Source organism: Trachinotus anak, unplaced genomic scaffold (genome assembly GCF_046630095.1).
Source record: "Trachinotus anak isolate AG129_WGS33_773 ecotype Australia unplaced genomic scaffold, CSIRO_AGI_Tana_v1 ptg000007l, whole genome shotgun sequence".
NCBI classification, from domain to species: domain Eukaryota; kingdom Metazoa; phylum Chordata; class Actinopteri; order Carangiformes; family Carangidae; genus Trachinotus; species Trachinotus anak.
In genome coordinates, this window is record NW_027273858.1 from 20892011 (window position 1) to 20907809 (window position 15799).

General features: G+C 45.0%; 1 protein-coding gene across 1 annotated transcript; it reads right to left on the reverse strand.

Annotated features, from left to right (window-relative positions):
- Nucleotides 1–7628: 7628 nt before the first annotated feature.
- Nucleotides 7629–14552, reverse strand: cdc42ep3 (CDC42 effector protein (Rho GTPase binding) 3). Its single transcript, XM_071481332.1, has 2 exons — nt 13781–14552; nt 7629–9496 (listed from the first exon to the last, which is right to left on the reverse strand). Exon 2 carries the CDS (start codon nt 9261–9263, stop codon nt 8184–8186), a length of 1080 nt encoding a protein of 359 aa, XP_071337433.1. The 5' UTR covers nt 9264–9496; nt 13781–14552; the 3' UTR covers nt 7629–8183.
- Between the last annotated feature and the right edge of the window lie 1247 nt (nt 14553–15799).

Here is a 15799-nt window from a genome sequence, read left to right on the forward strand (position 1 = left end):
CTTGCCTGTAGAGGGCTCACTGGGTTTCCTGCTTTTCTTCTGTCAGTGCGGTGAAGAGACTTGAATCACAGGCCTATAGAAAAGAGATTTTAAGGTATATTTTTATAGGGAAATATTTGGAGAAAATATGACACTCTGCTTTGAGTTATTGAGACATCCTCTGAGGTCTCCACATCCAGACATTGACTCCTATTGTATTGTCAAATGTTAAAACTCTTGGTAGTCATTTTAATGTTGATCCGGATGCATACCGGGACTCTGTCCAAGACATTCTTAATGTTGACGGGGGTTATGAAGAGAGCCAGGACTCCTCAGTCCTCGCAGATGATTGACAATCCAGTGAAAGGGGCTGAAGTATAAGCTGTTATATTGCTTTACTCCCCGTGGCGTCAAATGGAAATGAGATGAATTTTGCAGACGCGGCGGTGGTGTGTTTCAGGTGGAAGCACAATGCAGCTCTTGAGAGCAGGACAGAGGTCACAGCACTATGAGAATATCATCAACACTCATCCATTACACTTTCCTTTTTGTTTTTCTAAAATTAGAAGTTTGGAGATCTGTGTTTTGCTCTCTACCTTTCTGTCTGTGTTGTTCCGTTTTACTGCCTGGTCATAATTCAACTGTGCAAACCTGAAGTGTAAAAGCTCCTCCAAACAAAGCGTAAAATGAATGGCCGCCAGCTGCTTTTTTTAGGGCCATAGGAAAAAGAACCTGCTCGGAAATTTCCTGCAGATGTGATCGCATGACTGGCTGGTGACAACTTATAAAAGGAGACTCTGGGGCACCCAGTGAGCCCCCCGGGAGACACAGGGATCAAGCTCTGCATGGGGATAAGGAGAAACAGAGTGGGGTCTTACCTTAAAAGGCAGAATCCTGAAGACTATCGGCCATAACACCAGGAATGTAGTCCTCTGGCCTTGTTGGTTTCATGAACTGCACTTTCTATAACTGGGTATTTCTACACAGGTAGAACTCACATTTTATCTTTAACAAATACATCAGTTAGCAAAACTTCAACATTGAAAATGTTCTGTAGCTACCACTGTCTGCTTGGACAGTTCAGTATTGAGTCATCTCCCCTCTTGCAGAAATGAGAGTCAGGAATTCAGCATTGTTATCAAGAGACCAGATGCAACTGGACCGAGCCAAGGTAATTCTCTGGCAATGTGAACGGTTTTGCTTCCTCGGAACAATGAGCTTTACAAAGGCTTGCGGAGAGCTAAAAGCACTAAATAATGCTCATCATGGTGCAACAGCCTATGAATCAGCACAGTTGGTCCCCTGTTCATTGTCAGTGGAGCAGCTGAGAGATGTAATTTTACTGCACCAGTTTAACGTCTTGGAAAATAGAGAGTTGTCTGTCCAAGAGATGAGAAGAGAAACACCACTCTCATTTTTTGTACACAGAATAAGATTCAACTCACATTTTTTTTAAGATCATAATTACAATTAAACATTCATGTAAGCCTCCTCACTGAAATATCAACAAGTTCCAAATACCCAACACAGCAGAAGTAGCTCATTTATTGTATTTCAGTGGTGTGACCTACGAGGTTAGCAGTGGGTTTAACCTTGTGTGGAAATGAATGAATGCAGAATTAACACACGTACATGACAGTGGAATTGATTTTCTCATCCAAGTGTTGGAAAGAAAACACCAGTCCTCCGATAGCACCCACACGGTGGCAGGAGTATCGGACATTGGTTGTCATGGATATGATAATAAACATGCAGAATGTACTAACCTTCATTGCCATGGTTACTATAAAAACTGTCATGGCTTGGTTAGGTTCAGGAAAAGATGGTGATTTGCATTAACAGAGGTACATCCTCAACATTAGATCACTATTTTGTCATGGTTACAATAATGGCAATGTGGTTAACTTTGTCAAACGGTCATGGATAATATGGGAACATGGGAACAACATGGTAAATGAACACCGCTCTCCTGTGTCATTTTGTTGACTCATCCATCCACCACAACCTCCTCCTGACGTGGACTTTGTCGCTCTATAAACTACATCACTGCATAATAATTACGGCCACGAGATGTCGCTTGGCAACGAAATGTAACTATGGGTCGTGATAACCTGCTGCACGGATGACCTATGGGCTGTTTTTTTTACAAGACAGTCTCAATCAACAGTATGTTGCACATTGCTGGACACAAGGAAAGTGAAATAAACTACAGATAACATGGTTCAGCTGAAGACAAGCTTGTGAACAGACTTATACTTAACTGTATATAACACTGAAAATCACATAATGCTACAGAAAAAAATATTTTGCTGATTAACAACCTTGAGGCTATTCTTAGAGATGGCGTCTATCCACCAATAAACACCACACCCAGGGCAACTCAATGACCTGGCCTCATTACTGGATCCCAAAAGGTGACTGGGTACAGACATGTTGTTGACCTGCGAGAGGAAAACATGGTGAGTGATGTCACCCCACTTCTATAAGGGGAGATATCCCTAAGCCGGTTCCCCCCTTTCACACCCTTCCCTCTGCAGGGCATTGCAGGAATTCCCAGAGGGTAGTCTGGAGAAAATACAGTCAAGCAAAGAGCAAATATATAAATACGTCCTGTGGGTGAATATAGATTTCTGAGCGAAGGAGAGCAGTTGCTGCACTAGGTTGGGGGCACGCCATTTGAAAAGAGACAAAATATAGACAAGGGTGATCTTAGAAAGACTCATGTGATCTCTGAATTTGGTTTCATTCCCTCGAGCTGCCTTAGAAGGAGAGCTCAGATACACACAGCATACATCACTGACCCATCCTACAGGGCTCAGTCACAGTCCCATTCTTCCCAGGCTGGAATAAATATGAATAAATATGAATAATTCATGGATTGTTTGCAGTGTAGGGGTTGTTGTAAATTAAGCTGATTTAAATAGGAAGCACAGTCTTTGTGCTAAGCCTGGTGTCTTAGAGCAGCCGTGCAGTATTTATCATAAAGCTGACGGGAGGACAGTGAATGTCATTGGCTGCAGGCTGAACCCAACACAATAATGTACAGTATCTAGTGTCAGTCTGGAAGAACGCACTGTACTATAGCATCTGCCTGTAGCCTTTAAATTGCAGGACTCAGTAAAACACAGTTGTGACATAAAATGACATTTTTATTCATTTCTTTGTTTACTTTCAGCTGATTTTTTTAGACCTTAAATGGTTTTGGTATCAGATGTGATGATTTACATCCCACCATAAACTATTTACCTAATTAATGAGATAAGAAGTCAGACTAGATTTAAGATGACGATCGATTACTTCAGTCAGTACACTCACATGTAGTACACAGTTCTGTCTACACAGTACATGAACTGGCATAGTGTGTAAATTTCAACAGGGAAGCGGTCTCCCAAATCAAACACTGTCGTTGGGCACTCACTGGAAATCACACTCGCAACAAGTGTTGATGATTGTCGCCCAACTGCCGCCTGTGTGGCTCATTTGACTTGACTCATTTGACTCCTGTGTCTTCCCCCTATGTCAGGCAACATGACATGGAAATTAGGCTACCATTAGCGCCAACGACATGTCCTCCTTCCTCTGCCGCTGTTTTCACAAGTTTCAAAATATGTTGGTAGTCCCTCCCTCCCCTTGCACTACACAGCCAAGATGGTGACCGTTGAGTGTGAGAAATGTCCATTGTTTTACACTCGACTTTTTGACCGTTTTGAGTTCACCATCCAGGTAGTTATAGTGCACTGTATGTTGCAAAAGTCCACATAATAACTCAGTTACACATTAGTTAACACCAGTAACCATAAACTACTAGTTATACCAGACCAAGTTAGTCAGCAGAAGTAAAACCCATGGGTGTACTGACTTGAGCAAGGGTGTGCCCGATTGTTTATGAACTCAAGTTTAATTTGTAATTGCAAAGTTGTGTTATTTCTTCTTTCAAAAGTTACCCATTCCCTGGTGTTCATTCCCACATTAACTGTGTTAAAACCGGTTTAACTTACACTCAGAAACCATTCAGCACTATAAATGATATACCGAGCACAAACCTTCACTGGTCTATGATGTTTAATGCCAAATCATACCAATTTATAAAGTATACACATTAAACATAATCAGCAACTAATATTGTAATTAACTCTTCAAATTACACTTAATAGCTACAAATGTAGTTACATGCATTTGAACAATTTCTGCAGACCAGGTATTATGTAGATTACTGCCCAGAGCAAATAACCCTGAAATTATGATGCACATTAGAGATACACGAACTACATGATTAAGTGTACAGTAGCTCTTGTTTTGCTCTACATAGCGTGACACTGCGATTAACTGGGCCTGCATTTTGTCACAGAGGTATTCTGGTGCCTCTGAGGTGACACTGCTCTGTCTCACTCTCATCCTCTCCCTGCCCTCCTTTCAGCTCAGCTCTCACGTGCTGAAGACACAAACTCAACTCGCCATGGTTACTGTCAGCCAAACAACAGTCAACAGTGCAGTGAACCTGAGGTATCCGCTGCCCACCAGACCAAGCTGCATGTGAGCTCGCTCGTATCTGCACTGCATCAACTCCTGCTCGAGCTCATTTTATTCAGCCCTGAGAATAAGCTCTCTCTCCTCTCTGCTGTTGTTGTCTTTTGAAAGGGAGCTGCAGCTCTACGCTGCTAAATCAGCAGATCTTCAGAACACTTGAGTCCAAGCTCCATGCTCGGCATCCCAAAGTAAATGTTCTCAAGAAACTTCTACTACTGAGGCCCCAACTATCATAGTCATGGCATTCAAGTTTGGATCGTGTACAGTATGTATCAACAATGAATGATATCTCTCCAGCAAGCAAGAGAAACATTTAACAAAAACATTTCTTAGAAAAGCTGTCCTCATACCTCAGATATTTCCTCCTGCCCAGTCTTTTGGCTGGATGGAAAGTACTGTATCTGAGTTTGGGCTCATTTCATGCTGTAGAACATTTACAGCAGGTGAGGACAAGAGGAGCTTTATCCTGCCGCTCACGTCTCTGCTGTCTCCATCTAGGGCAAGTGAGCAGGGAAACATCTTATTAAAATTTCCCCTCTCATCCGCCTGACACAGCTCGAGTCCGGCTACGAGGGGCTCCTTCACCAGCACGTCTCTGTGAAAGACAGTGTGCACATTATGTAGCTGTGTTGTGGAGGTTGGGTGGAAAATTTTGCTGGGTCTGAGCTGTGCTTTCTTTGGCACTGGTGGCCTCTGGGCCAAAGCTTATTCATCTGTGAACTGACAGCTTCACCTTAGCCCAGGAAACTGAGGAGCTGGATCCCCTGGATCACTGATGGGCTGGAGGAACGTTCATGAAATGTTCTTGAATGATTTACCTTGTAACATGGAGGCAAATGTTTTGTGTAAATAGCCTCTTTGTCTTGATAATTTATATTTTATTTGTTAGAATTTGCCTCACAAGATGTATTTGCTGGTTAGCATAAACAAGAACATGCTAACATGCTTCAAAAGTTGTATTTTCCTTCTTTTTCTCTCATGTTTTTCACCACCTACTAAACCAAAGCAGAGAGGCAGAATTAAGCAATTAGGTTTTTTCATGTTTTAGTCAAGAAAGCAACTGGTCTGGAAATTACAAGGCAGCAGGTAGTGGCAACACCCGAGTCACCTCCCTCTCTCGGGCTAACGTCACCAATTTGGCAGCTGTTCCCCTGTTTTCAGTAACACCAGTTTGGCTGCACTAAAAACATTTTAACAAAGGTTAAAAAAAGTCATTTTTCATTGAATTTATCTTATGAGAGATTCAAGCAAGCTGAAAAACACCAGGCCAAGCTATGCATATGCTCTGACCTGCTAGCAAAACAAGTGGAATATTGTTCTCTGTTGAGTCTGTGGGTGTCACAGTGAGTTGTCTGATTGTGTTGCTGTGCAGCATCTTTGTGGTGTTAACATGGAATATCAGAGGCGGCTGGAGTCGAGGTTTCTTCAGGTCAAACTTCCACCTTGGCCATGTGGTAATGAGAAACAGCTCTACCTTCTGTCTCTGGTAGTTTCTCTTCTGTCCTCAGGCTCCCAGAGGAAACTAAAGCCAGAAACAAGACAAGACACTGTGCGTCTGCCGGTAGCCAACACACAAGTTGCGCAATTCAGATACAGATGTCAAGATTTGTTACAGAAAAAATAGAAACATCAATCTTCCATGAGATGAATCTCAATAAAATAAGGGCACAAAGTCAACTGGTCAATCAGACAAACAAAAACCTTCACTCGATTTCACATAGAGCACTTAATAAAAGAACAGAGCAGTGTTCAGGGTATAACATATGTCAAATACTTGTTTTGGATTTCATAAAACACTGGTATTTCCTGGTATTTTGTGTCCAAGAGCTTTGGCATCTCTACAAAAATACTTCTGATATGTTACACAACCTGCTTCAGTGCTGTGGTCGCAAGTTCTTTTGTAAACCAAAGGGAGTTTGCTTGGGGTCCACGCCTGTCAGAAGGAAGGCTGTCATTGAGTCAGCGATGTACCATTGCAGATATAAGTATAGTAATTACCTTGACAGCAAAGGTTTTCATTACTCATGCTTAGAGGTTGCATGCTTAGGCTCAGCAAATGCAAACTCTTCAGCACTAATGCTGGGATTTTCCAAATGGCTGAGGCATCTGCCATGACATGGGTTTTCTTGCATGGGGGAAATTTTCATGTCCTCTCTAACATCTGGTTGCGCAGCGGCTTCAGATGCCTCGGCCGGCCCAGTTGCGGTTGTTTACGGACATTCTGAGGCCTTTGAGGGATTTCGGAGAGGTACGCCACATGGACCTGCTCAGCGACAGAAGTGGAGTCGGACCCAGATAATTATTTGCACGCGAAAGCCGAGATTGTGTTGATTTCTCTGCACAAACATGACAAAGTGGCACGTGGATGTTTTGGGGGAAGCCTGCTATAAGCCTCCATAGGATCTTGTTAGGGGTTACCCTTCTCGTCTATACTGAAGGGCCCATAGGGACAGAGGAGGCCACTCTTGAGGGGTGACTGAGTTCAAGATGCAGCATGTATGGGTAATCACTGCTGCCCTGATCATTCAGGCTGTTTCTTCAACACTGCTGGGTCAACATATCTGTATTGTAAATAGACAGAAGCAGAGGGCTCATCTATCTCTCAGCACTGACCAAAGTTTGCCTGCGGGCTGTAAGCACATCTTTTACAGCCTCATCTCTCTATACATTCTCCTTGATGGATAGTGTTGCTCTTAGGCTGGAAGCCCTCCCTCCTCTCTTGAAACAGCTGATTTATGTCTGGTCCTGGACACTTGTGCTCTGTGGCTGGAATGCAGGGAATTTCAAAGACCCCTCCTCTGCCTGTCCTATCTACATGCAAACAAATGGAGCAGGCGCCTAGATGGGCAGATGAAGGCCCACCGGTGCTCCCACTGCAGGGCAGGGAAGCAGAATGTAAGGAATGTCAGAGGCGAGAAAATAAATCCATTCTGCCCTTCTTTCTGTCAATCTGTGGCCCTTTCTTTCCTTCCTTCCTCCTTTCTTGTTTGTCTTTTCCCTCGTGTGCCTCAACTTCTCCCAGCATTATTCTGATTTTCAGAGTTATCTTGTTTAATCATATTTGTAAAATTAACTCTGAGTTCTGGCGTATCCACACATTCCCCACAAGAAATTGGCCATAATCGGACAAAATGAATTTATTTGTGTTACACTTTTATCAACACAAATATGCATAGTGTTCTAGTTGGTTGAAATAGTCATGTGGCAAATGAATTATGTGACAAACAAAATAGTGCTTTGTTAAACACACTTAAAGTCACACAATGATACATGTTCAGAGAGAGTCTGAGAGTGTAAAAAAAAAAAAGCAAAGGACCTCAAAGTTATCATACCGTGGAAGTCAACATAACACAAATCTATCATGTAGCATTTTTTACAGTAATGTAAAATCACGAAAGGCACGATGGCTGTGTTTTAGCTTTAACTCACTATCACATGCATCCTAAACATGCGGCTGGCATGGCAAACAAAAAAAAAGAAGAAGAAGAATCAACACTCCATAGAAGCTAGAATAGTTATATGTTTTGACAATAAAAACATAAGCAGCTCTGTCTATTGTAGCTCATTTTCATCTTAATGATATATCCAGACACCATTTTGATTGCTTTGTGAGTCTTTCTCTCCTCATGGCTATAGTTTTAAAAATTCCCTTTCTCCTCCTGGGGCCTCAGCGCAGCTCAAGGCCTGCTCTTCGCTGCGGGTTTATCCATTATGTTGAGCACATCGTCCAGGATGGATGGACCCAGATCAAGTTCGAGGGAGAGGAACGACCCTGTGATCTGGGCGAGGGAATCCTGTGATGTGCTCTTCTCCTTGGAAAACTCAAACTCAAAATCACAGATGCGGCCCTCCTCCACCCCACTGTCTCTATCCGCCCACTCTCCGTTACACTTGGAGAGCTCCTGCTTGAAGCCCAGGGTAATGTCATTGTCAAAGTGTCCGTAACCATTGCAGTTGCCGTTTCCGGTGAGGCTGGCACTACCGTTGCAGATCTTGCTCTGGAAGTCCCTTTTGCCGCTAAAGCTCTCAAAGCTGTCGCTGCTTGTGTTGCTGTTCAGGCTCCCGTTAGCTTTGTAGATACTGTTGCTGTGGCTGTTGATACAATAGGATGATGGTTTGTCAAATCTGCTGTCACTCTTGTTTATTTTGTTAGCTTTGGCAACTGCCTTAGAGGTGGACTTATCTGTGTTTTCCAGCAGATCCAAGAGGACGTCAGGCTTCGATTGCATATCTGCAGAGGGAGATGAAGGCTCGCTGCTGAAGACATCCATAGAACGCAGCAGAGCATCCATCTGCAGGATCTCTACCTCCTCAGTGCTGTCAGGTTTCATAGGAGCCGTAGGCCCAATGATGTCCTCCAATGGCTCTGGGGGCATGGAGAACACGGTGGAGGAAATCAGGGGAAGGGTGAGGGCCTGGCAGCCACCAATAGTTGGGAGGGAGATGGCATTCTTGAGTACTGGAGAGGGAGTCTCGGCAAAGGAAGCATCACCCGTACTGTTTGCTCGCAGAAACTCACTTTGGATGCCATACTGATGGTGGATGTCTCCCTTCCCTGGTAGGAGCTCGTACTTCCCCTGGAGGAAAGACATGTCTCCAAAGGCATCTCTCTCCCCGCCCCTGCCAATGTGGATTGTGTGGCGAAAGTCCCCAAGCGGTGGACTGATCATGTCTGGGGACAAAATATCTCTGAGCCGGCATTTTTTCCCTTTCTTATTATTGTTGGGTTTCAGGTAGATGGGTGCTTTTGCTGGCATGGCTGTAACTGCGGAAGAGAGCTCAGATATGCAGGATAGGAAAGTGGGAAACGCTCTATAAGTTCTGTACGTTACAGTTCCTGAGGGGTGAAGCTCCAGTTACATTCTCAGCAACATGCCGGTCAGACAGGAGTCCAAAAATAATTTCAGCAATAGCAGCATCGATCAGGAAATGGGATTCCAAGCTGGGCTGGTGATTTCTGGCGGTGTCAAGCGGTCAAATAGGCACTTTCCTGAAATCAGAGACAGATAAAGAATACATCAGCATTTCTACTAAAACATTGACAGATTTCCACAAAGGTTCCTTTGATGAGTACTGCTACTGCTACAAAACTCCTGTCCTGACTTCCTGAAAAAGAAATCTGGTCACCAACACAAGTCCCAGAAATAAACTTTGGATCCTACAAGAAAAAAAAAACATCCTCATCTTTTACTTGCATCTGGTGAGTGGTAGGAGCCAGAGCAGAGGAGGATGAGGACTGGGTCTAAGGCTTTTTGCTGCTCTATTCACATTTCCACACATGAGCCTCCTTTGGCCTCCACATCTCTGGATGTGCTAATGTGGAACAGCTGGACTGCAGATTGGGAGAGGAGAAGCAAAGGGGGACTTTAGTAGGATCAGAGCAGGGCAGCCTGTTTTAGGAGTGAGCTACTGCTCAGACACGCACAGAGATAGAGAGAGAAATGGGCCAGGGGGGGAGAAAGAGGGGAGGAAAGGGGTTTAAGGGGTTTAGGGGGATTGTGTGAGGGAGATAGAGCGAGAGGTTTCAGAGCAAGTGGATCTTAAGAAAAAAGGTGATGCAGATTGGGAATTGATTTGGCTTTGATAGGCAGAGGGGTCAGCTCCAAGTTTAATAAGTGCTGAGATACCAGCAAGGTCGCACAGTAAATCAGGATGGGCAAACATTATTAAGGGGGGATTGGATTTGATAAAAGGTGCCTGATCGCATGTTGCCTTCTCTGAGCTTTTCCATTACAACCAAACCAAGAATGTCACCTTGTCGGCAGCCAGCTTTACGTAGGATGTAAAAAGAGGAGGGAATTGGTTTGACCGTTTGAAATGACATAGCAACCAGGGAGACGGGGAAAAACACTGTGGAGGCAGGGAGTTGACAGTGTGTGTCTGATGGGGGGGTGGGAGAGAGCAACCGTGAGGAGAGAGCTTGCCCATTTATAGACATATTTACTTATGAGAGGTCTGTCAGCAGTGACCGTCTGACAGAGTGCACTGCTGCACAAAAGTGCCTGGGCGGTCAAGTCCACCCCCCACCCCTTCCCAAAAAAAAAAAAAGGTTTCACTGAGAAAACATCCACATTCCTGCTGCAACCCACCCCATAGAGATGCAGCGCATCAGCCTTATCAGAGACACTTTAAGTAGGCTATGTTTATTCAGCAGGCACATTAGTGTGGAGCCAGAGAGACAGACACTTGCTGCATATTTGAAGCCAAATAGCCGACTGGAAACTGCCGCACTGGCCGTTTTCAACATGGAGTCTCGTGTGTGTTTGGAGAAGTGTCACAGCATCAATATCTTCCTCATGAAAGCTGCAGCTTCATTAAACTGTACATGATGAGATGAAATGTTCTCACTTTAGGGAAATGCCATTACAACCTGTCACCCAGAAAGCTCTCCGGGGCTATATATAGCCATGACAAACACTGAGGGATGCAGAACATGTGTGAGTGTGTTGAATGGCAACACCGCTCTCCAAGGGTCCTCGTGTATTGGAGTGCTGGTGTGAGTGTTTGCGCGAGGTGCCTGACTGCGCTCGTGAGAGATAGCAGTTTTGAATGCACGCCATGTGTGCGAAGGAGAGCGTGTTTGTTTGTTAACAGTGAGGGGGAGAAAGGGAAGGGGAAAGGGGGGAGGGCGAAGAGGAGTGCTGCAGTGTTTGACGAAGGGAGCGGGGGGGGGGGGGGTTTACAGCAAAATCCCTGACTTGTTTAGCTCAAGCTTTTCTCTTAATCCCCCCCCCCATTTCTTTTCCTCCCACTTGTTTTTTTAAGTGTCTCTCCCATTCGCTGCTGCTCCTCAGTCCTTTCTGACCTTGACAGCTGATGCTTGCTGCAGTGGGAAATTCAGGCTTGGATAGGAAGTGAAGCAAATGCACCACCAAGCCAAAAGCTGCTTCCTGTGGGCTCAGAGTGCACATATCTATATCTGTATCAACTTTTGTTTCACTGTTTCCATGAATAGAAGGTCATTGCTGCTGAAACACTCCCTATCAAACATACCTATTGATTATCGGTCGGCCCTAATGACATTATAACGTGTGTGTGGACCCTCTGCTCTCCAGCGGCATGAGAAAACAGGCAACCTGTGCATTATAATGGATGATAATGCTAGTTGAAATCAATAGCATGGACAGAAGTTATAGGAAATTCTCCTGCAGATGAGCAGTCCAAGTCTTTCAATTCTCACAGGGGGACATCTGCTGTGCATCCTACCCAAGGTCAACACTTGTGGCCCGTGAGGAGTCAGCTGGTGTGGTGAAAGCTTGAAGATCTGACCTTCACGTCAGCCGTCCTGCTGGTGCTCAGTTTGGCTTATATGGCAAACATGACTGGAATTCCAGAGGCCACCAGCAAAGTATGAGGAAAACAACATCCTCATGTGCATCGTTCAGGAATCTGCTGCGTAACCACTATGATAATTTAATGACAGATTGAATGAATTAGCATTGATTTTAGTGAATGTGGAGAGTCTCTAGAGTCTAAGCAATGTAAGATAAGCTTGTGTTGGCCCGAGGAAATTAATCAATTACAGCAGCTCAGGATGTGGACCCTCATGGCCTCCTAACCCAACAAATCCATTTGTGTCTCTGCAGGCTGTTCATAGTTGAGCAGGTGTATTCTGGTATATGTCAAAGCCAAGGCCAGATTTACACCCTCCTTTCTGGAACTACTCCAAAAAGAGTTGGCGTGGCACGTGTTAAGCAGGGCCAAGCCCTGGCGCCGCCACCGCCGCCACCACCACTGCAGAATGCAGTCGCAGGTTTCATTTACACCTCTGGGGAAGTGAGAATCTGATTCCTTTCAGAATTGCTTAATAGAGCAGCCACCCAGTCATAATGGGAGCTGCAGGATGAAGCCACTGTGTCATTGGGTCAGCAACAAGCTATCTGTCTGGGCATGAAGTGATCTGGAGCCACGCCAGCCTCTTTAAAAATGGAGCCTTGCCTCATCGCCTCGTGCTTGTAGGGTTAGTTATTAGCGAGGTGGCAGGAGATGGAGTGAGGTGATGAAAGTTTGAACATGGGGGCAGATAAATGCTGGGTTGGTATCTGGTAATGAAACTAATGGCTCATGATTTGTCTGGGTATTTCTGGACACCTGAAAGTCACGTGTGATATAAGTGGGTCAGTATATTCTTGGAATCGGTGTAACCCTACTGTAGTCTAAACAATCTCTCCAGTTTGATGATGCTTTACAGCTTTGTATTAGCCAAACTGCTGCAGAGCTGGTGACGAGGGACGAACAGAAAGAGCAGCTGTTGAAAATATGACCTGCATATGACTTCCCCATTCTTGAAAATAGAAACCGTGCATCCCCTAAATAATCCTCCCGTGATGGGATTACTGTGCTGACAGGGGCATCATGCTATTCTGCACTTCTGTAGTAGTTGTGGTCAGTGTAACATCATCAGCGTGTAGGAGACAAACTCCTCCAACTGTGTCTACAGAGCGAACTTTATAGGAAGTTTATAAATCCTCCTCAAACATCTAACCGTGGCCTTGACTTCTGTCACGTCTTTGAATAGCAGAAAGACCCTCTCTTTGGGGCTGTTATAAAAAGCACATACCACAGAGGGTAATGGCAGCCTTAAAGAATAGACTGAGCTTTTTGTTACGTAAAAAAAAAAAAACCTCAATTATAGGCAAGGGCCTTACTTTTGGGGGCCTGGTGGCGGTATAGGGTGAATAGCAGGGTGGAGTATTTATTCTGTCTTTCTCTCTTGCTCCCCTTGTGCCACCCGCAAGCACGGCCAGCACTTGCCAGAGTTATCCTTGGCAGAGATGAGCAGGAAGCCGAATCAAAGCGTATGAAACATGAAAGGAATGTCAACACATACTGGCAGAAAATAAATACTTCTTTCCTCCCAGTTCAATCATAAAAAAAAAAACTCCTCCAAATCTTCTCCCCCCAAGAGATAAAGGCAAAGCCAACTCTGCATTTCAGAGGAACATGCCTAAAGCGTGTAGCCAGACTAAAAATGTCTCTCTTGGAAAGCAGGGAGGAGATCATGTTGCTCTTCACAGTTCAGCTCTTGTGTTACACGTATGAGAGATGGACAAACGTACAACTGTACAAGCTTAACTTCACCATGCACGCTTTCACATGTTTCACTGCTACTAAGCAATATCCCGTCCTTCTCCAGACACTCACAAAGACTCAGATGACAAAGCTGTACACTTACATGACAGCAGGTAAACTGCAGCAGCATTATCCCATCTACTAATTCAGATCACTGCAGCAGAGGAGAATGAAAATAAAACATGTTCCCGCTCTCACTCACCTCAGATACTCTGATGATCCTCAGATCTTGATCCTTCCCAGGTATGGCCGGTGTTCTCCTGACTGCTGCAGCCCCAGGTTGATGTCTGTGTCTGTGTATGTATGTGTGTGTGTGTGTGTGTGTGTGTGTGTGTGTGTTCAGTGGCTGCTGTGCTGCTCCTGTGGCTTGTTGACACTGCTCTGCCTCCTGTCTCTGCCTCGAGGCTGCACTTCTGTCGACTGGGACGTCTGCCGGACAGCTGTTTTGGAATTGCTCTCCGGCTCCTATTCCCCTCTGAAGCAAGTCAAGTCTCCTCCTACACCTCCCCGCTCTCCCCCCTCTTCTTCCTCTCTCTCTCTCCCTCTCTGTTCTCGCTCCCTTCTCTCTCTCTCTCTCTCTCTCTCTCTAGCAGCACCTGTGCATGTCTGTCCTCTCTCCTACCCACAGCTCAGATTTTTTAAGCAGCTCTGTGGTGTTTGAGGATCCTCCTGGCTTCCTGCTCCTTTGGTGGAGCTGCGGTGATGAGTGATCACAAGCTCCGCTCTGAAAAAATTAGCACAGTGCAGAGACAGGCAGATGCCTCATGAGATGTCTCGCTGTCTCTCCTCCCTATAACAATCCTCCATGATACGCAGAGTGAGTGTGTGTTCTTTCCCTCCCCTGTCTGACTTTGCGACTGCCTACATCTGATAAGAGCTATTCTGTAAATGCAGCCGGCAGCCAGCAGACGCTTGACTGGACTCTCCCTGTGTCTCTTTTGAGCCTGTCCTTATCTGTCTATCACATGTGCACACCCATACCCTCCCATTATTATCCCAAACTATAACTCTGAAACACCACTTCACTTTCTATCCAATTCTGTGTAATTAGGCTCAGTCTTTTATTTTATTCAAGCCTCTGCCGGTTGAGGCGACACTGTGCAAATCGACTTATTGCTGCAGAACACTGCAGCACTGCAGCACATGCAGGGGGCAGGCTAATGTACAGCACATGGTTAGCTGCAGCCTAATTCCTCAGTGTGAATCTCTATAGTGATTTTAAATGCATGGACGGAGACATGGGATTGTCTGTGTGTGTGTAAGGGCTCTAACCTGATGCCCTCGAGTCAAGGACATGGTGAACCTCGCTTGTGCATCCCCCCTTTTTTCTGGTTCTATTCTTGTATAGAAGAAAAAAAAAATCCCATCACCTTGGTAACCAATGCAGCTCAGAGGTGATGTCACACTTTGCTGTGTAGTTTCGCCCCCAAAGAGGAGAGGTGTGTGTTTCTGCTCATACAGTAAATTAATACAATAGGGGAAAAGAGATAAATGAGGGGGGAGGGGCACAACTGGCTCAATCATTGTGTCTGTGTGTGTGTGTGTGTGTGTGTGTGTGTGTGTGTATGTGTGTGTGTCTGTTGTTAAGAAAAGGGGTGAATGCATGTCCACACAAGCCGTAGTAGTACTTCAACAATAATCCTGCTTTGTCCAGCGTGTGAAGCAGCACATCCTTCTGCAAACACCACAAACTCTCGCTCCCCCTCGTTCTCCTTAATCCACTTCTCCCTGCTTCACCCTGTGTGATGGATGCACCACTGTAACAACCACCCGGATATGATGCTTTGCTAAGTCTTACACTGAAATGAATGCTGGGTTGTGTCTGTTTGTGGACGGCTTACAGTTGCTGAGACACCTTCTATTTAACTCACACAGGCGTTATTTAGCACCAGTTAAACAGCAGTTGTGAATGAGGCCCTTTTAGCACTGTGCTGTCGTGTCGCCCCGGGGGTGATGTCATCGCGGCGTCCATGTGGCCGACACACGATCTTTAAGTAGAGCACACAACACTGTCTTCTCATTTAAGAAGACCATTAAACCTTGGAAAATCCAGAGCCACTGCTCTAAAAGGAAACAGTAAGTAATTCCCACCACAAGATGAACTGCTGAGTAGTAGAGGATGGGAAATTAAAGTCAGTGATAATGTCTGTAGAAAATCTGGCACCACATCCTAATCAGGCATAAGGAGTATAAAGGGATTCATAGGTTGTAGATGATGACT

What these genes read in the sequence shown, in the direction of transcription:
- cdc42ep3 (XM_071481332.1), bottom strand. Translation starts at nt 9,263, where the DNA reads ATGCCAGCAAAAGCACCCATCTACCTGAAACCCAACAATAATAAGAAA.